This window comes from Manis javanica, chromosome 3, assembly GCF_040802235.1.
Source record: "Manis javanica isolate MJ-LG chromosome 3, MJ_LKY, whole genome shotgun sequence".
NCBI lineage: Eukaryota > Metazoa > Chordata > Mammalia > Pholidota > Manidae > Manis > Manis javanica.
Window position 1 is genome coordinate 44,104,102 of NC_133158.1, and position 25,319 is coordinate 44,129,420.

General features: G+C 38.4%; 1 protein-coding gene across 2 annotated transcripts in view; it reads left to right on the forward strand.

Annotated features, from left to right (window-relative positions):
* The window catches only part of DSCAM (DS cell adhesion molecule), a 718,205-nt gene that overhangs the window by 417,645 nt on the left and 275,241 nt on the right, over positions 1-25,319 (forward strand). For both annotated transcript variants that reach the window (XM_073231316.1, XM_073231317.1), the window contains exons 7-8: positions 4,016-4,312; positions 5,046-5,321. In XM_073231316.1, coding sequence (XP_073087417.1) covers positions 4,016-4,312; positions 5,046-5,321 — 573 coding nt within the window. The remainder of the gene's footprint in view (positions 1-4,015; positions 4,313-5,045; positions 5,322-25,319) is intronic.

The window sequence follows — 25,319 nt, forward strand, 5'->3', positions numbered from 1 at the left end:
TGGCAAAACTTTAAAAATGACATGTATATATATATATATATGTTAGCATATTAACAGAATAGAGAAAAACCAACTGATGACCTCAGCATATCCAGAAAAAAATCATTTTACAAATTCAACATGCATTCAGAATAGAGAATTCTTAGCAAACTAGGAATATAGGGAATTCCCTTGACCTGATAAACAGCATCTATGAACAATCTAGTTAAAATTATGCCTAATGGTTAGACACTCAATATTTTTCATTTAATATTGGGACCAAGGTAAGGATATTCACATCTACCCTTTCTATTTAACATTATAGTGAAAGTCCTAACCAGGCATGGTTAGGAAATAAAATGTATAATGTTGGGAAAGGTAAGGCTTCAGCTGTCTTTAATCACTGACTTTGTTGTTTACATAGAAAATCCCAAGAAATCTATAAAACAATTTCTACAGGCATAAGCTGGTTCAGAAATTCATAGGATGTAAGAACGATATACAAAATGCAACTTTATTTCTATATAGCAGGAACAAACCATTTGAAAATGATGTTTTAAAACTTTTATTTCCATTAGCATAAAACATAAGACACTAAGGAATAAACATGTTGAAAGATTTCAACATGTAAAACCATATGACATTGCTAATATGAAGTTAGGTTGACCTAAAAAATGGAAAATACATACCATATTCAAGGATTAGAAAACCAAATATTTGTAAAGTAACAATTCTCTCTAAAATGATCAGTGTAATCAAAATCGAAATCCAACAGTTTTTATAGATTGATTTAAAATTTATATAGAAAAGTGGAAGTCCTGTAGTTTAAGTTGATTTAAAAATATGTATGTGGAAAAGTAGAGGACTGAGAATCACTCAATCTAGAAAAAAAGAATAAAGTTGAAGGATTTATACTACTAGGTTTGAAGACTTACTAGAGAACTATATTAAACAAGATATATATATATATATAGCTCAATGGAGCATAAAGATGGGCCAGAAATATGCCCACACAAATATAATGAATGAATTTGCAAGAGAATGCATAGGTATCAAGAGGTAAAGGAAAGTCTTTTTGAAAAAACAGTATTAAAACTACTCACAGAATATATGATAAAAAAATGAATATCAATCCCTACCTCACATCTTATATCTTACATAAAATTTAATTTGCTATGAATTATACACCAGGATTTAAAATCTAAAACTGTAAGGTCTCAAACGGAAAGAAGAATTATCATTTTGGGGTATATTAAGCTTACTTAGAATAAAGAAAACATTAAATGTCAAAGAAAAAGATGTCTTTAAGAAAATGAAAAGACAACCACAGACTGGAAGAAAGTATTTTACACACACACACAGACACACATATAATATGTACTATATATGTGTGTGTGTGTAACAAATGTGTAATTTATCAGATAGATATATTTCATCATTATAAGATGTATGACATAATATACATAATTAAATTCAGTATACATAAAGACCTACAAATCAACAACAAAGAAAAAGAATCTAGATTAGAAATGGGCAGAAGATTTGTGCAAACATTTCACAAAAAGAGGCACACAAATGACCAATAAGCACATGAACTTCCATGGTGTTTTTTTCCCAAAATGCATGATCTGTGTCTAATGATGAAGAAACAGACAGACTTGGTTGGAGCAACTGGCTACAAATTCTTCAAGAATATCAAAGTCAATAAATACAGAAGAGACTAAAGAATGTTCCATATAAAAGGATGCTAAAGAGACATGACAAATAAATATGATTTGTGGTCCTCATTGGACAGGGGAAAACAGTCCTAAGGGACATAACTAGTCAATTGGCAGACTTTCAATGTGAACTAGACTGTAGATAATCATACTGTTCCAAAGTTACATTTCTTAGTTTTAATAACTGTACTGTGGTCATGCTAGAAGATGTGCATGTACAGAGTATGCATTCTGACTATGGATTTGCAGCCCAAGAATGTGCAAAACTAATTCACGGTGATGGAGAAGAATGCACGCCTGTGGTAGGTGGGGACTGATTGAAAGGCGCCTCCCCAAGGTGGTGGGTGATGGAAATGTCTTACACCTTGATCATCTTGTTGGTTGCACAGGTGTATAAATTTAACAAAACTCATTCTGTTTGTACACTTAACATCTGTACATTTCACTGTATGTAAACTTTATTTATATATATATAACCAAAGAACAGTTTCCTGAACAGATTTTTAAAAAAGACTTGAATTTTCAGTGCTTAGTGTAAAAATCAGTGCCAAGAAATTTACAGCTGAACACATCCTGAATAAAAGTTAAATTGTAAGTCCAAGAAAATAACATCAACGTTGCTAAGCATCGAGGGCTGGTTATGTACAAAAAATAACAATCATGATGACGTCTAATTTCTCTGTAAATTAAATGCAGAGCATGTTGAAGCAGCGTCTGTACTGTTCTAAAGGCAAGAACATAGGTTCTTCATTTTAATATTGTGAAATTTTTTTCATCTTTGATAGTAAAAGTAAGATATTTACAATCCAAAGACACTGAAATATGCTACTTATAAGTGCATCTGGGGGAAAAAAACAGATTTGAGGGCCCTCTCCAGCCCCCCATGAGTTGGAATGAAGAAGTTAAGATTGAGGAATGTGCAAATGAAAAGGTGGCAGAGGGCTGCAGGGAGGCACCCCAGCGCAGCACCCCCAGCATGAGAGCCAGCACAGCAGGCCCTGTGGCCATGACATAGGCTTTGTTTTCGGTGATGAAGAGCTCTTTCTTCTTGGGTGCTGAGAAGAGCTCAGCTATCTTTCTGTGACAGAACAGCAATCTATCTTCAATTTTGTGTCCGCCATTTCTTTTGCTTATCTACACTGTCTAATTCATCAACAGTGAATACATAGAGCTTTTATAAAAATTTAAAACTTAAAAAAAAGTTAATCATTATCTTTCATTATGAGATAAGCCCTTAACATTTTAGAGCACACTTTTCTTTAAAAAAAAATACCTCCCCCAGCAAAGTTTACTACAAGCCTCATAAATCCTGGTACAGGTGATCACAATTATGTCAGAATGACCCACTTATGCCTAAAAAAAGGATAACAATGTTGATTTATACCTGAGACTAGTGGGTGTATCTTTTGGTGACCTTTTCTTCTCTTGATTTTCATACATTTTTCTTTAATATACAGGTATCCCTCTCTTTTTTTAATGGTAAACCCCCTCCCCCACAAAAGGCATATGTGATTACTACCATACAGTTGGAGGGAAATAGGCCACATATGCGATACAAAAATAATAGAATATGAATGCAGCAACTTCCCTAAGACTAAGAGACGAAGATCCTAGTTTGCCTGGGACAGTATCGGGTTGTGCCTATTCTCCTGGTATAATTCTTTGCTTCATTCTCAAAAGTGTCCCAAATGAGATGATAAATATATGACCACCCTACTTAAGATACTTGTAGAGATATTTAATATATGCTGGAAGGGTCAAACTTCATTTCGCTCCTATCCATTCTCAGAGCTGTCATGGAAATTTACATGCATTTACCATTTGTCATTAATACTATAAAGCATACTTATTATTAGAAAATGAAGAAGATGAGCTAAGTCTCAGCTTTTCCTTAATTCTTCTCAATAATTCCCTGGTAAGCAATCCCGTATGAACTCAGGAGAAGTAGAAAGCTAAAGTGACCTTTTAGGGTGTGGATTTCCTCTACGTCTGTAACTTAGTGTGAGGACCTAATGGTTCTCAGTTGTAGATTTCTTGGGAGCGGACATTGTTTCACACGAACATCTGAGTTGTGTTATTATTCTTAAGACAAACAGGAAATATATATAAGCAATTTATTAAAGCTTGCTAGAACTATTTTTGCCTATGTTGAAAATGCAATCTTGTTCTGACTGGAATTCAGCTTTATCAATAAAACCAGACTGTTTTGTAGTGTTTAATAACCACCGCAGCTGTCTCCTGATCATTAAAAAAGCACACTTGGAAGTTGTTTAATTATCTGTATGTGCCACTTCCTTCCCTCATTTGTTTTCCTGCAGATGGAACTCCCAAAATTATTTCTGCCTTCAGTGAAAAAGTGGTGAGTCCTGCGGAACCAGTTTCCCTGATGTGCAACGTGAAGGGAACACCACTGCCCACGATCACGTGGACCCTGGACGATGACCCAATTCTCAAGGGCGGCAGTCACCGCATCAGCCAGATGATCACGTCGGAGGGGAACGTGGTCAGCTACCTGAACATCTCCAGCTCTCAGGTCCGGGACGGGGGCGTCTACCGCTGCACCGCGAACAACTCAGCGGGAGTCGTCCTGTACCAGGCTCGAATAAACGTAAGAGGTGCTTGTCAAATCAGCTCCTCAAAAAAACACACATAACTCATTGGAGTGGAGAGGAGGTTCTCTGCATGCACCGAGCTGAGTCTTGGAATGCCAAAACAGACTAATTGTTGCTTCCCATTTCCTACCCTTTCCTTCCTACTCAGGAATGGCACTGACTGGGGTAACATTGTAAAGGGCATTTTGGTTTCTTTAGTCAGCTTGTTTCCTTGTTTTACTCTTAGATCTGTCCACGTGGTCTTTCCTTTCCTGGTTTACCCTCTGCATGCTCTTCCCTTCCCCCTCCTCTTCTGTTCTACTGCATTCATGGGAAACCTTCATGTACATGGTATTTTAACTTACATTCATAGTGCAACATGACATAACCCCCATTGTCATAATCTATTTTATAGAGAGAGTTAAACAATTGAATTGCTCTGAGGGTTTTCACAAAAAGAGCCTGATTTTTCAGTGCAGACTACTCTTTATTGATTAAATTGTCTTTTGTCTTGCAATTCACAACATTGGAAGAGAAGTAATTGGTAAAATATTTAACACATTCAATTCATGTGAAAGTAATGAAACTAAATGGGGAAAAAAATCCTTCTCGGTAGAAAATTCCAAATGCAGAAAAAACAATTGAAGATGTTTATATGAAAATAATCCACATTTTTTACTCAAGGAAAAGTGTACCCATGTCCGCACATGAGATGTACCCTTAAATTATTTTCAAGAGTCTCTTTGCATCTCTCCAGGGCCCGCAAGCATTCGACCAATGAAAAACATCACAGCAATAGCAGGACGGGACACATATATTCACTGCCGTGTGATTGGCTATCCGTATTACTCCATCAAATGGTACAAGAACTCTAATCTGCTTCCTTTTAACCACCGCCAAGTAGCATTTGAGAACAACGGAACTCTCAAACTCTCAGATGTGCAAAAGGAAGTGGACGAGGGAGAGTACACATGCAATGTGCTGGTTCAGCCGCAGCTCTCCACCAGTCAAAGTGTCCACGTGACAGTCAAAGGTACGGCCGCCTTCCTCTCTGTCTCACCATTGCTTAGCTCAGCTCTTTCTTCAGACCAGGTTCATCTAAGAATCTGCATGTTTAGAGTAGGACAGTTATAAAAACGAGGGATGATAGAGTACAGGAGATGTGCTGTTCCCTTTATTGCTGCATCTTCACAAGAACATTTCCTTTATGTGTGAATTTTTGGCTTGATTTTCCAGGAGACATGTGTTAGTAACATTACTGTAGAAAAAAAATGCTCCATTGGCTTGGTTATCTAGTCTGACAGATCATTTCAAAGCACAGACACATTTCCTCTGACTTATGATGGGGGTATGTCCCCATGAACCAATTTGAAGTTGAAAAATCATTAAGTCAAAAATGCATGTACTACACCTAACCCCCAAACCATCCCAGCTCAGTCTAGCCCACCTTAAACATGCTCAGGACACTTACGTTAGCCGTCTGGGCAACAGCATCTAACATAAAGCCTATTTTATAATAAAGTGTTGAATACCTCATGTAATTCATTGAATACTGTTCTGAAACCGAAACTAGAATGGGTGCACGGGGACAGACTGGTTATGAGCATTTCCGTTGTTCATTCTCAGCATCATGGGCTGACTGGGAGCTGTGGCTCATGGCTGCTGCCCAGCATCACAAGAGGGGTCACACCACATATTTCTAGCCCAGGATAAGATCCAAATTTAAAATTCAAAGTACAGTTTATTTCAAATGCATATAGCTTTCACACCCTCATAAAACTGAAAAGTTGTTGAGTCAAACCATTATAAGTTGAGAACTGTCTGTATCTTTTTTCCTAAAAACTCCTGAAAGCAAGTTGTTTTAGAATCCAACTGGGAGATATTTTCTGTAATGGATAAAGGCTACAAACAAACTTCTCATCTTGAGTAGATGAGCATTTTGAAGCAACAGCATAGGAATTTATGATTAAAGGACCCTGTAGAGAATTTTCTTGTCACATTATTCTTTCATCATGACATCATAATACGGACTATTATGGAATCTAACCATCAGGATGGACTTTCGAGATCATGCAACTCAATCCCAATCTTCTTCTCAGTAAGGACCAATAAAGTGACAAGACCCACCCAAGGACACATAGCTGTGTAGTGATAAACCCTTAAAGTAACCTGATTTTTGCATTTCCCAAGTCAGTTTCCTCAGCTGAACATCAAATGCAAATTTACCTTTCTAGGAACTCCTATAAATACACAAACATATATATAAAATACATACACATAATGTATTGTATGTTATATGATATGTATTATATATTAGAGGCACTTTCATATAAATAATTTGAATCTTTATTAAATAACCACAAGTTCTAAGAGTTTTCTCAAATCATTAGAAACTCTTGGTAACGGACTGACCACAGCCATATCATTTTGTGGTTAGATTTATTTCTTCAGCTATCATTTATGGAACATCTGCTCTATGTCAGGCACTTTTATAGGCATTGAGGAAAACATGGTAGAAATAGACAAAGTCCTTTCCATCTTGGTGATCTCCTTCCATGAGGAGAGATGAACAGCAAAAAAATAAGTGAATAAACCAGAAAATACTTTACAGTATTCAACATTATACAGAGAAATAAAACATGGTAGTATCTTACAGATTAGCTGCAATGGAGAATTAGAAGCCATGTTAATGAATTTTGCAACTCTCTATGCACCAAAATTCACTGGTCTGTGATGCCCTTTGAATGACTGTTCTAACCACACATTGTTTTGTAACATGATAAGTTGATCATTTTGAAATTATTGGTTCATTGAACTATGCAGATTTTCCAAATGTTGGCACATTCATTATAAAATATGGAAATATAAACCTGATTTCATCAGAAAGGATTTAAGTTTTGGAAAGCTGTCAAACTCATGGTGGCAGATAGGAGTTTTCCAAAATTCTATTTTTTCTTTTGGAAGTTTGAACTTAATTATTTCCAATAAACATAGTCAGCTGTGACCATAGGAATGACAGGTTCATTTTTTTTTTCTTTTTCAGGAAAATTTCTGCCAATTACACAAGGCTGAATAACTATAGTTTTTAGAGAGCCATTCTTTGGAAAAAAAAAATGGAATTCTATGAAAACATGGCTAGTTGAGCTTGTAACTCAAATAATCTTACAAATACTTTGCTTTAAGAAACTACCCAGCTTAGTAGGCAGAAGAAGTTGGCATTCTTCCTACTTTGTTACATAGAACATAGAACATTGAAAATGACATGAACTCAAGGGTCAAAATTTATTTTTTTTATGGCTTCATACAGTGTCTTTAATTAAATTGGTTAAAAAACACAACAAAACTAGGAGACTATAGTGGAGAACAATACAATTGATTACTAGTAAATTTTGGTATCCGCATCATGTTTGTGCTAAGGTCTTTTTGTGCTAAGTCTTATCCCACCATTACTTTTGTGCATCTATGAAAATAACAACACAATGCAAAAGTCAAATGTCTTAGCATTATAATGAAAATGGTGGTCTTCTTGCATCCCCCTAAAATGGTCTCAGCGATCTTCAGGGGTCTTCAAACTACATTCAGAAAACATCTATTTCAGTGCTAAATATTTCATTTACTTTTAATATTTAACCATTATGAATGATGCATCAAATGAACTTATTTATGCAAAGGTTTTTGTTTACATTTAAGACTAATTCTTTCAGGAAAAATTGCCAAAAGTATGACCATTGGATAAATGGATATAACTTTTTAAAATTAAGGTATCATTGATATACAATCTTATGAAGGTTTCACAGGAGCATCTTTGTGATTTCAACATTCACCCATATTATCAAGTCTCCTCCACCCCATTGCAATCATTGTCTATCAGCGTAGTAAGATGCGATAGTCATTACTTATATTCTGCATGCACTACTGACTTCTCTGTGACCTACCTGTATCGTGTGTGCTAATTATATTGCCATTAATCCCCTTCTCCCTCCCTGCTCACCCACCCTCCTTAACCCCTCCCCTTTGGTAACCACTAGTACCTTCTCAGAGTCTGTGAGTCTGCTCTGTTTTGTTCCTGCAGTTTTGCTTTGTCGTGATACTCCACAAATGAGTGAAAACATTTGGTACTTGTCTTTCTCCACCTGGCTTATTTTACTGATCATAATACCCTCTAGCTCCATCCATATTGTTGCAAATGGTAGGACTTGTTTTCTTTTTATGGCTGAATAATATTCCATTGTGTATATGTACCACCTCTTCTTTATCCATTCATCTACTAATGGACACTTAGGTTGCTTCCATTTGGCTATTGTAAATAGTACTGCAATATACATAAGGATGCATATGTCTTTTTGAATCAGGAATCTTGTGTTCTTCAGGTAAATTCCTAGGAGTGGAGTTTCTGTGTCAAACTGTATTTCTATTTTTAGTTTTTTGAGGAACCTCCATATTGCTTTCCACAATGGCTGAACTAATTTACATTCCCACCAGCAGTATAGGAGGGTTCCCCATTCTCCACATCCTCACCAGCATTTGTTGTGTCTTGTCTTTTGGATGTTGGCCATCCTAACTGTGTGAGGTGATATTTCATTGTAGTTTTAATTTGCTTTTCCCTGATATTTAGCAATGTTGGAGCACCTCTTCATGTATCTGTTGGCCATCTGAATTTCTTCTTTGGAGAAATGTGTGTTCAGATCCTCCACCCATTTTTTAATCAGGTTATTTGTTTTTTGGGTGTTGAAGTGTGTGATCTCTTTATATATTTTGGATGTTAATCTGTTATTGGATAAGTCATTTATGAATATATTCTCTATATTGTAGGATGCCTTTTTGTTCTGCTGATGGTATCCTTTGCTGCACAGAAGCTTTTTAGCTTGATGTAGTCCCATTTGTTCATTTTTGCTTTTGTTTCCCTTGCCTGAGGAGACGTGTTCAGGAAAAAGTTGCTCATGTTTATATTCAAGAGATTTTTGCCTATGTTTTCTTCTAAGAGATTTATGGTTTCATGACTTACATCAGGGTTTTCATCCATTTTGAGTTTAGTTTTTTTGATGGAGTTAGACAATAATCCAGTTTCATTCTCTTACATGTAGCTGTCCAGTTTTGCCAACACAGTTGTTGAAGAGGCTGTCATTTCCCCATTGTATATCCATGGCTCTTTTATCATATATTAATTGTCCATATATGTGTGGATTTATATTTGGGCTCTCTATTCTTTTTTTTTTCCTTCGGTATCATTAATATACAATCACATGCGCAACATTGTGGTTACTAGATTCCCCCCATTATCAAGTCCCCACCACATACCCCATTACAGTCACTATCCATCAGTGTAGTAAGATGCTATAGAGTCACTACTTTCTTCTCTGTGCTATACTGCCCTCCCCGTGTCAGGCTCTCTGTTCTGTTCCATTGATCTATGGGTCTGTTCTTGTGCCAGTATCAAATTGTCTTGATTACTGTGGCTTTATAGTAGAGCTTGAAGTTGGGGAGCATAATACCCGCAGCTTTATTCTTCTTTCTCAGAATTTTGGGGTCTTTTGTGGTTCCATATAAATTTTAGAACTATTTGTTCTAGTTCATTGAAGAATGCTATTTGTATTTTGGTAGGGCTTGCAATGAATCTATAGATTGCTTTAGGCAGGATGCCATTTTGACAATATTAATTCTTCCTATCCATGAGTATGGGATGTATTTTCATTTATTGGTGTCTTTTTTAATTTCTCTCATGAATGCCTTGTAGTTTTCAGGGTATAGGTCTTGTACCTCCCAGGTTAGGTTTATTCCTAGGTATTTTATTCATTTTGGTGCAGTTGTAAATGCAGTTATATTCTTGATTTCTCTTTCTGCTAGTTTGTTGTTAGTATATAGGAATGCCACAGATTTCTGTGTATTAATTTTGTATCCTAAAACTTTGCTAAATTCAGTTATTAGATCTGGTAGTTTTGGGGAGGGTTCTTTGGGATTTTTTATGTATAATATCATATCATCTGCAAATAGTGACAATTTAACTTCTTCCTTCCCAATCTGGATGCCTTTTATTTCTTTGTTTTGTCTGATTGACAGGGCTAGGACCTCCAATACTATGTTGAATAAAAATGGTGAGAGTGGGCATCCTTGTCTTGTTCCCAATCTTGAAGGAAAATCTTTTCACTGTTGAGTATGATGTTGGCTATGGGTGTTTCGTATACCCTTTATTATATTGAGGTACTTGCCCTCTATACCCATTTTGTTGAGAGTTTTTGTCATGAATGGATGTTGAGTTTTGTGTAATGCTTTTTCAGCATCTATTGAGATGATGTGATTTTTGTCCTTTCTGTTGATGTGGTGTATGATGTTGATTGATTTTTGAATAGTGTACCATCCTTACATCCATGGAATAAATCCCACTTGATCATAATAGATGGTCTTTTTGATGTATTTTTGAATTTGCTTTGCTAATTTTTTGTTGAGTATTTTTGCATCTATGTTCATCAGGGATATTGGTCTGTAATTTTCTTTTTTTGTGTTGTCTTGGCCTGATTTTGGTATTAGAGTGATGCTGGCCTCATAGATATATAATGAGTTTGGAAATATTCCAAACTCTTCTGCTTTTTGGAAATCTTTAAGGAGGATGAGTGTTAGGTCTTCTCTAAATGCTCGATAAAATCTGGCCGTGAAACCATCTGGTCCAGGTGTTTTGTTCTTAGGTAGTTTTTTCATTACCATTCACAGTCATTGCTGGTAAAAATCTGTTCAGATTTTCTGTTTCTTTCTGGATCTGTCTTAGAAGTTTGTCTTTTTCTAGAAAGTTGTCCATTTCTTCTAGGGTATCCAATTTGTTAGCATACATATAATTTTTCATAGTATTCTCTAATAATTCTTTATATTTTTGTGGTGTCCATAGTGATTTTTCCTTTCTTATTTCTGATTCTGTTTATGTGTGTAGACTCTCTTTTTCTCTTGATAAGTCTGCCTAGGGGTTTATCTGTTTTGCTTATTTTCTCAAGGAATCAGCTCCTTGTTACATTGATTCTCTCTATTCTTCTCCATTTTATTTATTTCTGCTCTGATCTTTATTATGCCCCTCCTTCTACTGACTTTGGGCCTCATTTGTTCTTCTTTTTCTAGTTTCTTTAATTGTCAGTTTAGACTGTTCTTTTGGGATTGTTCTTCTTTCTTGAGGTAAGCCTGTATTGCAATATATTTGCCTCTTAGAATGGCCTTTGCTGCATCCCACAGATTTTGCCTTGTTGAGCTGTCATTTTCATTTGTCTCCATATATTACTTGATCTCTGTTTTTATTTGGTCATTGATCCATTATTTTGGAGCACATTGTTAAGCCTCCATGTGTTGGTGGGATTTTTTGTTTTCTTTGCAAAATTTATTTCCAGTTCATATCTTTGTGATCTGAGAAGCTGATTGGCACAATTTCAATCTTCCTGAATTTACTGAGGCTCTTTTTGTGGCCTAGTGTGTGATCCATTTTGTAAAGCATTCCATGCACACTTGGAAGAATGTTTATCCTGCTGCTTTTGGGTGGAGTGTTCTGTAGATGACTGTTAGGTCCATCTGTTCTAATGCATAATTCAGTACTTCTGTCTCCTTATTTACTTTCTTTGTCTGGTTGATCTGTCTTTTGGAGTGAGTGGTATGTTGAAGTCTTCTAGAATAAATGGATTGCATTCTATTACCCCCTTTAATTCTGTTAGTATTTGCTTCACATATGTAGGTACTCCTATATTGGGTACATAGATATTTATAATGGTTATCTCCTCTTGTTGTACTGACCCCTTTATTATTATGTAATGTATTTCTTTGTCTCTTGTTACTTTTGTTTTGAAATCTATTTTGTCTGATATAAGTACTGCTACTGCTGCTTTTTTTCTCCCTGTTGTTTACATGAAATATCTTCTTCCACCCCTTCACTCTTAGTCTTTCTGTTTGAAATGAGTCTCTTGTAGACAGCATATAGATGTGTCTTGTAGGTGGCGCCCTCTAGTGCCCAGAAGCTCTACTCTCTGGAGCTGCCCAGCACCTGGAACAATGGCAGGGGTCACAAGCATGTGGCAACAACACTTGCTGGGAGGAAAGAGCTCTTTACTGCTTCCCAGCTGCTGTGTCTACCTCCGCTTCCAGGTCCAGTGAGCTGTGCAAGCAGGGAGGAGCCTTTGTATTACACCCCTGTAGCTGCCATAGGCGAGGTGGCCTGGCGTGATGACAGGGGCAGCAGCAGCAGGTGTGCAGACCAGTGCTTGCTGGGAGGAAGGAGTGGCAGGTTGTGTATCACAGTAGAGGGCTACAGGGTTGTGTTGCCAGCCAGGGGGATGGAGCATCTGAAGCTCCTGAAAGTTCCTAACCTGCTGGGCTGAGTGTACTGGAATGATTTTGTCCATCTTTCCTTTTTCCTGAAGAGCAAGCTCTGGTAATCTTTGCCACTTTAGCACCCCTCTCGCTGTTGGGAAGTCTTTCAAGTGCCCTCCCTTCTTTTGTCCTGGAGTGGCCAATTGTGGGTACCTGTTCTCCACAAGTGGCTGGAATCTCAGTCCCTCCAAGTATTCTGCCTGTCTTTGCTTTCCAACCCCACTAATCTCCAGAGCACCATGTAATGTGGGTTTGTACTCCTAGAGCAGATCTCCAGGGCTGGGTATTCAGCAGTCCTAGTCTTTTACTCCCTCCCTGCTCCATTTCTCTTCCTCCCACCTGTGAACTTGGGTTGGGGGAGGACTTGGGTCCTGCTGGATTGCAACCTTTACCCTTTTCTGTGAGGCCTTCTCTTTTCCCCACAGGTAGGCAGTCTGTTCTGCAGACTTTGCATCTCTCTTTCAGGATAAATAGTATTTTCTATATTTTTGTGTTATGTGTGGATTTGGTAGGAAGTTTCTGCCTTTCTTCTCACACCACCATCTTTTTCTCCTCCCAAGGATATAGTTACTTTAAAGCCAATTGTTAGGAAACAAATAACATTTGAGTCATTAACTTTTATTCTTAAAATTTTACATACCAGCATAAACCAATGTATTAATCCTGAGCTTTTTAATTTTAAGTGACAGAAACTAATTCAAATTAGCTTATGCCCAAAAGGATAGGTTATTGACTCTTATAACCAATATATTTATGATTTTAGGAAAAATTTAATAGAATAATTTTGTTTTTAGGAGTATATTTTCTTTTAAGCATACAGTATGTAGCATAATCATTTTCAGCTCCTTTGCAAGAACTACTAAACAAAAGAAGGAAAACATTATTTTGTGTAATATTTCATTATATTGCCTGGTTGGAAATGGCTGGCTGTGAGTGGGGCCATTCTTGGGATTTGGGATTTGTAGTATTTTACAGGATGATCAGGGAAAGCTTCATTGAGAAGGTGAGATTTGAGCAAGTATGTAGAGGAGTACAAGATAGCCAAGCAGATGTCTGGGTGAAAAATATTCTAGGCAAAGGGGATGGATAGAACAAAAACAAGCGTGTGCCTGGCAACTTTAAAGAATAACAGAGAAGCTAATGTGGCTGCAGCAGACTGAACCGTGGAATGTCAGTAGGGAATGAGGCTAAAATTAGCAGGGCCATTTCATGTAGGCCTTAGTACAACAGGGCTTGGGTTATAAGGACTTGAGTTTTCCCTTAGAGGCATTTATTGGATGATTTTAAACAGAGATGTCACAGGGCCTGACTTAGGTTTTGCTTCTGACTTCTTTGCTGAGAATATGCTAAAGGGAAAGAAGGGGTAAGCAGGTCCAGCTATTAAAAGGCTCGTCCAGGTGAGAGGTGTGGTGGCTTGGACCAGAGAGAGAGCAGTGGATGTGGAGATGGCAAATAGGAGACAGATCCTGGATATTTCTAAGGTCTACTCAACAGGATTTCCTACTGGACTGGATGGAGGTGTGAGAGGATAAAACTTTGTCCTGAGAAATGGAAAGAATAGCACTGGCATCAATTAATTCAGCAAAAGATTCAGTGATACAGTTTAAAGGAAGAAATTAGGAGACCTGTTTTTGATGTGTTGAAGTTGAAATAGACAGTAGACAAATAAGTGGACCCATTAGGTAGGAACTTGGATGCATGACAGTAGAATTTAGGAATCTGGGCTGTAGCTTTGGAGCCACCAGTGAGTAGATAATGTGTAAAACCACGTGCCTAGGTGTGGCCATCAAGGACTTTCTGTACCCCTTTATGACATGAGAAAGCAAAATCTTGGCAATGTGTTAAATGTAACGTGGCTTGTTAAATTGAAATGACGTGAAAGAAGGGGTTTTGACTTTATTTTCTCCCTCCATGGCTGTTTCACATCATCAGAATTATCAATCTCTTAGACTCAAAATGAAACCTATTTACCGAGTATCTGAAGGTGGAATCTGACAAAAATTCAAACAAGGACTGTTTGAAATTTAAATCTGTGTCCTTAAATTTTCTAGATTATAAAGAACCAGTGTATTGACCACAACCCTGTTGTTTGAAAATGCAGGAGCCTAAATCAAACTAGTGTAAAAGTGATTACTGATGGGATGGAGAATCAAGGGTGCATTCGAAGCAGACTTTGGGAGGGGTGGAGAGAGCATAGGCCCTGGGCAGGCCTGATCCAGACCCTTCATTGGCATCCGAACCTTCTCTCTGCCTCTTTGATCCTTCCTCTGCACATTGGCTTAATTCCCTCAGAGCAGCTTCTCCATGTGGCAGGAAAATTGACTCTGGATATGTCTGGACTCAAAAGCCCACAACCTATCATGGAAAAGAATAGAGACCTTTCCTGACAATTTCACATAGGAAAATCCTAGAGTGGGACTCTGCTTGGCTCTCTACTGGCCACTGGCCCATTCCTCAGCCTGTCACTGTGGCCAGAGCTATGGGGTACCTGCCTCCACCCACCCCCCCATGCCAGGGAGGAGATTGAGTTATCAAAAGAAGGAAGACCCTGAAAACAACAGACTTTACATGCTGTCTCAAGTAGTGAATTAAAATATGAACAGGGATGATAGTGACTTAAGACTGAGTACTCACTTGACTTATTAAAATGTGCTCAATAAAGAAAGGCCCTTGAGCAGGCCCATACCTCAGAAAGTCAATTCTATCCAATAGCTAACAATTCTGCCTAAGAAACTAATATTAGACAATATTAGACAATGGAAGACAAAGTCTTCCAGATGCAAGATGGTATTGAAACCAAATAGATCTCTGTGAAATTTACAACAGCCAAGTGAGCCGAGTGAGAGATAGCCCTGGCAGTCTCTAACAATGGATGACAGATCAGATCTGTCCACGGACCCCGCCATATGAGATTATCAACACTAACACAAATTTGGTGGTTAGTGTTGAAGATAGTAAGTGGTATCTTTGTGCTTTATCCCCTAACAGGGACAGGGTGCTGCACAGTTTGGCATAAAAATTCTGCTTCACCCAGACATGTGCTTGACTTTAACAATGGGTTTGCCAAGAAGTTGGGAATAGACTTTGCTAAAAAAAAAAATGTGTTCAGTGGGTGTTCATTAGATGTAAACTGACTTTTTGTGCAAACATCTGGGCAGAGGAGAGAGCATATACTTTTTGTTAATCATTGCTTCAAAACAAGTGTTCTTTTATTTGAAAGGGAATTTTCTAAACTAAATATAATTGTTGACTCTTAATACTGTGATTCCACCTTACTTTCATTTTATTCTGTGTAGAAAAATGAAGCTGTAGATAATAAAAGGGGAAGTTGCAGTCTGGATGGACAGGGTTAAGCCTGCTTAAGAACTTCCTTGGTGAAAAAGAGTAAGTTCTGGACTCCTGTATGTCAGCTCAGGGCCTCCTCTTTTCTTTAGTCATGATCACATGCATTGCATTCTAAGATGTTTAGAATAATTTGGTTTAAGATGCCACCTGCATTTTTTGCCTAAAATGACTTCTAACTTTCGATATATGTAACAGTTATACACTGTTAATGATCTTAGTCTCTATTCAGATGTCATTAGAAAAGTCATAAACAAATTGACTTCTGAACATTTAAATTTGAATTTTAAAATGTTTTGAAATGAAATATATAAATTAAATCATTCTCCAGTGGTCAGGATGCTAGTCCATCAAAGCTTTAGAAAATTTAATAACCCTGACTAATTTCAATTATGATAAAAATCATGATCAGAGGAAAGATAAGGAATCAAATGAATTACAGGGAAAGACAGAAGCTTGGATCTCCCTGCATTTCCAGACTGAAAGACAGTCTTCCTTATTTTACTCACACAAATATAGCTCCATTATCTTTCCCGTTAGACTACACGGTGAAAATTTTACAAGATGGAATATGAATGCCTCAAAAGTTGGCTACCTTTGGAAATGGGCCACTTTTTTACCATCAATAATGTGGTACACTGTGATATCAAACCCTATTTATCTTGATTCTAAGAAGTTCTTCTTTGACCCTGAATAGAGTGGCCTCTGTGTGCGTGAGTGTTTAGAGTTAGATGACACTTGGAACAATACTATTTTTTAGTCATATCTTTTTCAGTAATAGTCATGACCCTTTGTTTATTTCGTAGCATATTGGGAAATTTGAAGAAAATCTCAAAAATTGATGTAAATAACATTGCAAATACCTGAAACATCAGCCGTTCTGAAGTAAGCTCGCCAGCAGCACAGTTTTGCTACCTTCAGCCATGGAGGGAGAAAATAAAGTTAAAACCCCTTCTTTCACGTCATTTCAATTTAACAAGCCGCATTACATTTAACACGTTGCCAAGATTTTGCTTTCTCATGTCAGGTGCTATATTGAACTTGAATAGTGCCTAATTGACTATTCTAATTGCTAGGGACCAACACTGCCAGGAAAGTTAATTGGCTGCTGTATAAAAATGTCACCTTCTATTTATATTTATATAAAACTTTATAGTTTACAAAACACTTTGATATGTGTAATCTTAATTAATACTCACAGTGGCTGTAATGTAGATAAAGAATCATCAGAGAAACAGAATAAGAGAGAGCAGGAGACTTGCTCAAAGTTGCCCAGTAATGTATTCAAGACTCAAATACACTCTTTAGGATCCAGTGCAACCCCATGGTGTGTTTTAGAAAACTAATTGGTGTTGCAGTGGGAAGCCAGGGTTAAAGTGAGGAGATAATGAAGGCAGATAACCCAGGAAGAGACTTGGGTTTCTTGGAGCAAGGAGATTATTTAAAGTCAGGACATGAGATGCTGATGACATAATGCCAGAGACAGAGAGATGGTCACATTTACATGGAAGAGACAAGAAGGAAGGAATGCATTTGGTAAGCAAGAAGAGGTAAGGACCCACAAAGACTATGAAGTTCTAGTCTGGAGGATGGAGAGGCTGAGCTAGGGAACCTACTAAACATGAGTGGCTTAGGCAAGTCGTCTGAAGGGTAAGGCTTGCTAAAAGTGTCTGTGGACCGCCATTCTGGATTCAGACCATGGAACCCCTGACATACGGATTTAGAGGGCTATAGTTCATGGAGGCAGGTGGTTGAAACTGTAACTGGGCAAGAGTGTGTAAGAAACACCAAATTTTCAGAATTATATGGGCTTTTAATATTAAAGTTTGCTAGTAATGAGATGAGGTGATGGTGCTAAAAATGCACCATTGGGGATCCCACACATTAGCTTTCCTATAGCACTTCATTTTTATATTTGCCACACTTCCCATTCTAATTGAAGACAAATTTTTATCATGCCCTGCTCTAACCTCAAGAAAATTCAGGTGTCATTGGCAATCTGTGCTATCTTTGTACTTTGTCCCCTAACTGGGACAAGGTGCTGCACAGTTTGACATAAAAATTCTGCTTCCCCCACGGCTTTCTGTCCTATGCTGCATCCTGCAGTATTGCTGTTGGTGCAGTTGGGGAAATGATGCTAAATTCAAACTGCGCTGAGAGTGGTCTGCTCTCCTCCCATCACTGGGTGAGCAGCCAGGAGGGCCGCCTTCCAATGGTGTCATTCTTCAGGGCTCCTGAGAGCTGGTGTCACCTGGCACAGGCTGAGGTACAGCTCTGTGCCCAGAGACAAGCTGGGTGGTGCTCCCCGTCCCACATCCCCACATTTGCTCACTTGCTCTTCCAACCAGAGCACCACCAGCTTTCACTGGGTTCCAAACCCGGCCGTAAGGAGTGGGTGGTCTTCTCTTGATCACTTCTGTGCACTCTCCTGCTCTCTAGCTACTGGAGTCACTTATGTCACTGTTGATAGAAAACATTGCATTTCAAGGTGGTTTTTCTCTTCTAGGTGCCTCATTAAAATGCAGCAATGTTTAATACGGAGTCCTGTTTGCTGGGGTCTTGTATGGCCATAAATTTTAGTCACTTATAAGATGCATAGTTTCTATGATGATTAATATGGGAGAAAATAGATTTAGAATGGGAACATAAAGGGGTCACACTAAATGTGGAATCCTTTTGTGGTTACTGATGATTTCAAATTGGAATTTTTATTCTCTTGTGTAATTTAATATCCCAGTGCAATGAAGAAAGGCTGACCAAGTGGTGAACTTTCACTGTCTCTCCTTTCCAAGCAGAATTATATAGCTTATACACATGTACATATGACATAAATAATATTTATAGGGAGAGGTGGAGCCAAGATGGTGGTGTGAGTAGGACAGTGGGAATCTCCTCCCAAAAACATATATATTTTTGAAAATACAACAAATACAACTAATCCTAAAAGAGAGACCAGAAGACACAGGACAATAGCCAGACTACATCCACACCTGTGAGAACCCAGCACCTGGTGAAAGGGGTAAGATACAAGCCGCAGCCCAGCGGGACCCGAGCACCCCTCACCCCAGCTCCCAATGAGAGGAGAGGAGTCGGAGCAGGGAGCGAGAGGGAGCCCAGGACTGCTAAACACCCAGCACCAGAGCACAGACACAGTGCATACGTGGGGTGCTAGAAACTAGGGAAGCAGGACAGTAGGACATGTGAGCGGGTCCCGAAGCTGGTGCCCCTGTGACAAAGAAAAGTGAGTGCTTTTTGAAAGTCTTAAAGTAACAGGGACCCCACCGCTGGATGGAAGCATCCTGGGTCACAGTCCAGCAGCTGGAAATTCCAGGGAACTCCGGGCACACTAACCCCCTGGGCAACAGCTCTGAGACCCCTCACAGAGGTAAACAGCCAAACAGCCCCCCATCCATTACCACTCTGGGGTCCCGCCATAGCAGAGCAGCAGCCTGAGGCTGGCCATGCTCACAGCGAGGGAGCTTCCTCCATACCGGCCAGGCAAGATACAGAGACCCAGTCTACACGCAATTGCCCAACACAAGCGACTAGGGGTCACAGTTGTCCCAGTAAAGAAAGGCCAGGAGCCAAGTGGAAAGAGACTTGACTCTCCCAGCTGATAGACGCATCAGTAGCACTCCACTGCACCTATCAACATGAAAAGGCAAAAAAATTTGATCCAGACAAGACTAACCCAGACAGCTTCAACATCTTCTACATCTTCCCCAGAGAAGGAACCTGAGGAGATAGATTTAACCAGTCTTCCTGAAAAAGAATTCAAAACAAAATGCATAACCATGCTGATGGACTTACAGAGAAATATGCAAGAACTGAGGAGGGAGAATACAGAAATAAAACAAGCTCTGGAAGGACTTCAAAACAGAATGGACGAGATGCAAGAGACCATTAATGGACTAGAAAACAGAGAACAAGAATGCAGAGAAGCTGATGCAGAGAGAGATAAAAGGATGTCCAGGAATGAAACAATTTTAAGAGAACTGTGTGACCAATCGAAATGGAACAATATCCGCATTATAGGGGTACCAGAAGAGGAAGAGAGAGAAAAACGGATAGAAAGTGTCTTTGAAGAAATAATTGCTGAAAAGTTCCCCAAACTAGGGGAGGAAATGGCCTATCAGACCACAGAAACACACAGAAATCCCATGACAAGGGACCCAAGGAGGGCAACACTAAGACACATAATAATTAAAATGGCAAAGATCAAAGACAAGGACAAAGTATTAAAGGCAGCCAGAGAGAAAAAAAAGGTCACCTACAAAGGAAAACCCATCAGGCTATCATCAGACTTCACAACAGAAACCTTACAGGCCAGAAGAGAATGGTATGATATTCTTAATGCAATGAAACAGAAGGGCCTCGAACCAAGAATACTGTATCCAGCACAATGATCATTTAAATATGAAGAAGGGATTAAACAATTCCCAGACAAGCAAAAATTGAGGGAATTTGCCTCCCACAAACCACCTCTACAGGGTGTCTTACAGGGACTGCTCTAGATGGGAGCACTCCTAAAAAGAGCACAGAACAAAACACCCAACATATGAAGAAGGGAGGAGGAGGAATAAGAAGGGAGAGAAGAAAAGAAAATAAAGAATCATCAGACGATATTTAGAATAGCTCAATAAGTGAGTTAAGTTAGACAGTAAGATAGTAAAGAAGCTAACCTTGAACCTTTGGTAACCACAAACATAAAGCCTGCAATGGCAATAAGTACATACCTTTCAATAATCACCCTAAATGTAAATGGGCTGAATGCACCAATCAAAAGACATAGAGTCACTGAATGGATAAAAAAGCAAGACCCATCTATATGCTGCTTACAAGAGACTCACCTCAAACCCAAAGACATGCACAGACTTAAAGTCAAGGGATGGAAAAAGATATTTCATGCAAACAACAGAGAGAAAAAAGCAGGTGTTGCAATACTAGTATCAGACAAAATAGACTTCAAAATAAAGAAAGTAACAAAAGATAAAGAAGGACATTACATAATGATAAAGGGCTCAGTCCAACAAGAGGATATAACCATTATAAACATATATGCACCCAATACAGGAGCACCAACATATGTGAAACAAATACTAACACAATTAAAGGAGGAAATAGAATGCAATGCATTCATACTGGGAGACTTCAACACACCACTCACTCCAAAGGACAGATCCACCAGACAGAAAATAAGTAAGGACACAGAGGCACTGAACAACACACTAGAACAGATGGACCTAATAGACATCTACAGAACTCTACATCCAAAAGCAACAGGATACACATTCTTCTCCAGTGCACATGGAACATTCTCCAGAATAGACCACATACTACATAGCCCACAAAAAGAGCCTCAGTAAATTGCAAAAGATTGAAATCCTACCAACCAACTTTTCAGACCACAAAGGCATAAAACTAGAAATAAACTGTACAAAGAAAGCAAAAAGGCTCACAAACACACGGAGGCTTAACAACACGCTCCTAAATAATCAATGGATCAATGACCAAATCAAAATGGAGATCCAGCAATATATGGAAACAAATGACAACAACAACACTAAGCCCCAACTTCTGTGGGACATAGCAAAAGCAGTCTTAAGAGGAAAGTATATAGCAATCCAAGCATATTTAAAAAAGGAAGAACAATCCCAAATGAATGGTCTAATGTCACAATTATCGAAATTGGAAAAAAAAGAACAAATGAGGCCTAAGGTCAGCAGAAGGAGGGACATAATAAAGATCAGAGAAGAAATAAATAAAATTGAGAAGAATAAAACAATAGCAAAAATCAATGAAACCAAGAGCTGGTTCTTTGAGAAAATAAACAAAATAGATAAGCCTCTAGCCAGACTTATTAAGAGGAAAAGAGAGTCAACACACATCAACAGAATCAGAAATGAGAAAGGAAAAATCACGACGGACCCCACAGAAATACAAAGAATTATTAGAGAATACTATGAAAACCTATATGCTAACAAGATGGGAAACCTAGGAGAAATGGGCAACTTCCTAGAAAAATACAACCTTCCAAGACTGACCCAGAAAGAAACAGAAAATCTAAAGAGACCAATTACCAGCAATGAAATTGAAGCAGTAATCAAAAAACTACCAAAGAACAAAACCCCCAGGCCAGATGGATTTACCTCGGAATTTTATCAGAAATACAGAGAAGGCATAATACTCATTCTCCTTAAAGTTTTCCAAAAAATAGAAGAGGAGGGAATACTCCTAAACTCATTCTATGAAGCCAACATCACCCTAATACCAAAACCAGGCCAAGACCCCACCAAAAAAGAAAACCACAGACCAATATCCCTGATGAACATAGATGCAAAAATACTCAGCAAAATATTAGCAAACTGAATTCAAAAATACATCAAAAGGATCATACGCCATAACCAAGTGGGATTCATCCCAGGGATGCAAGGATGGTACAACATTTGAAAATCCATCAACATCATCCACCACATCAACAAAAAGAAAGACAAAAACCACATGATCATCTCCATAGATGCTGAAAAAGCATTTGATAAAATTCAACATCCATTCATGATAAAAACTCTCAACAAAATGGGTATAGAGGGCAAGTACCTCAACATAATAAAGGCCAAATATGATAAATCCACAGCCAACATCATACTGAACAGCGAGAAGCTGAAAGCTTTTCCTCTGCGATCAGGAACAAGACAGGGATGCCCACTATCCCCACTGTTATTCAACATAGTACTGGAGGTCCTAGCCACGGCAATTAGACAAAACAAAGAAATACAAGGAATCCAGATTGGTAAAGAAGAAGTTAAATTGTCACTATTTGTAGATGACATGATATTGTACATAAAACACCCCAAAGACTCCACTCCAAAACTACTAGAGTAATATCGGAATTCAGCAAAGTTGCAGGATACAAAATTAACACACAGAAATATGTGGCTTTTCTATACACTAACAATAAACTAATAGAAAGAGAAATCAGGAAGACAATTCCATTCACAATAGCATCAAAAAGAATAAAATACCTAGGAATAAACCTAACCAAGGAAGTGAAAGACCTTTACCCTGAAAACTATAAGACACTCTTAAGAGAAATTAAAGAGGTCACTAACAAATGGAAACTCATTCCATGCTCCTGGCTAGGAAGAATTAATATTGTCAAAATGGCCATCCTACCCAAAGCAATATACAGATTTGATGCAATCCCTATCAAACTACCAACAGCATTCTTCAATGAACTGGAACAAATAGTTCAAAAATTCATATGGAAACACCAAAGACCCAGAATAGCTAAAGCAATCCTGAGAAGGAAGAATAAAGTGGGGGGGATCTCACTCCCCAACTTCAAGCTCTACTACAAAGCCACAGTAATCAAGACAATTTGGTACTGGCACAATAACAGAGCCACAGACCAGTGGAACAGAATAGAGACTCCAAACATATATGGTCAACTAATATTCGATAAAGGGGCCATGGACATACAATGGGGAAATGACAGTCTCTTCAACAGATGATGCTGGCAAAACTGGACAGCTACATGTAGGAGAATGAAGCTGGACACTGTCTAACCCCATACACAAAAGTAAATTTGAAATGGATCAAAGACTTGAATGTAAATCATGAAACCATAAAACTCTTAGAAAGAAACATAGGCAAAAAATCTCTTAGACATAAACATGAGTGACCTCTTCTTGAACATATCTCTCTGGGCAAAGGAACCAAATGCAAAAATGAACAAATGGGACTATATCAAGCTGAAAACTTCTGTACAGCAAAGGACACCATCAATAGAACAAAAAGGTATCCTACAGTATTTGAGAATATATTTGTAAATGACAGATCCGATAAAGAGTTAACATCCAAAATATATAAAGAGCTCACACACCTCAACAAACAAAAAGCAAATAACCCAATTAAAAAATGGGCAGAGGAGCTGAATAGACAGTTCTCTAAAGAAGAAATTCAGATGGGCAACAGACACATGAAAAGATGCTCAACATCGCTAGTCATCAGAGAAATGCAAATTAAAACCACAATGAGATATCATCTCACACCAGTAAGGATGGCTACCATCCAAAAGTCAAACAACAACAAATGTTGGCAAGGTTGTGGAGAAAGGGGAACCCTCCTACACTGCTGGTGGGAATGTAAATTAGTTCAGCCATTGTGAAAAGCAGTATGGAGGTTCCTCAAAATGCTCAAAATAGAAATACCATTTGACCCAGGAATTCCACTTATAGGAATTTACCCCAAGAATGTAGCACTCCAGTTTGAAAAAGACAGATGCACCCCTATTTTTATCACTGCACTATTTACAATAGCGAAGATATGGAAGCAACCTAAATGTCCATCAGTAGATGAACGGATAAAGAAGATGTGGTACATATACACAATGGAATATTACTCAGCCATAAGAAAAAAACGGATCCTACCATTCGCAACAACATGGATGGAGCTAGAGGGTATTATGCCCAGTGAAATAAGCCAGGCGGAGAAAGACAAGTACCAAAGGATTTCACTCATATGTGGAGTATAAGAACAAAAGAAAACTGAAGGAACAAAACAGCAGCAGAAGCACAGAACCCAAGAATGGACTAATAGTTAGCAAAGGGAAAGGGACTGGGGAGGACAGGTGGGAAGGGAAGGATAAGGGCAGGAAAAAAAGAAAGGGTGCATTACGATTAGCATGTATAGTGTGGGGGGTTATGGGGAGGGCTGTGCAACACAGAGAAGACAAGTAGTGATTTTATAGCATCTTACTATGTTGATGGACAGTGACTGTGAACGGGCATGTGGGGGGGACTTGGTGAAGGGGGGAGCCTAGTAAATATAATGTCCTTCATGTAATTTTAGATTAATGATACCAAAATAAAATTTAAAAATAATAATAATATTTATAGGTATTATATGTATTTATATAAATATATTCATGTATAAATGTACATTCATGGGTTAAAATCTGTATAAATATCTGTATCATATTCATGTGTAGATTGACATAAATAGGTACATATATCATATAAACAGAAGATACAGTGATAGAACCTCAGGGAACTTGGAGTTCATCTGGACAAGATCACCATGTGATTCTCAACCTTCCCCGTGACTGTGTACCCACATTTTTCCAGACTGTCTGCACATGGTCTGGGCAGTGTCCACTCATCTCTAAGCCCCTCCCAATTCCACATGGCCATGAGCACCAGAGAGTTCTTCTCCCTGTTGAATATGAATCTACCTTCTCTAGCTCTTTCCTGCCTTTCTGGTTCCATTATTCCCTCCAGGGAAGCCCTGAACAACCCTCCCCCTTCTCCACAGAGGCCTACGAGATGGGGACAGCAGTGCACCGCTGCCCTCTGCC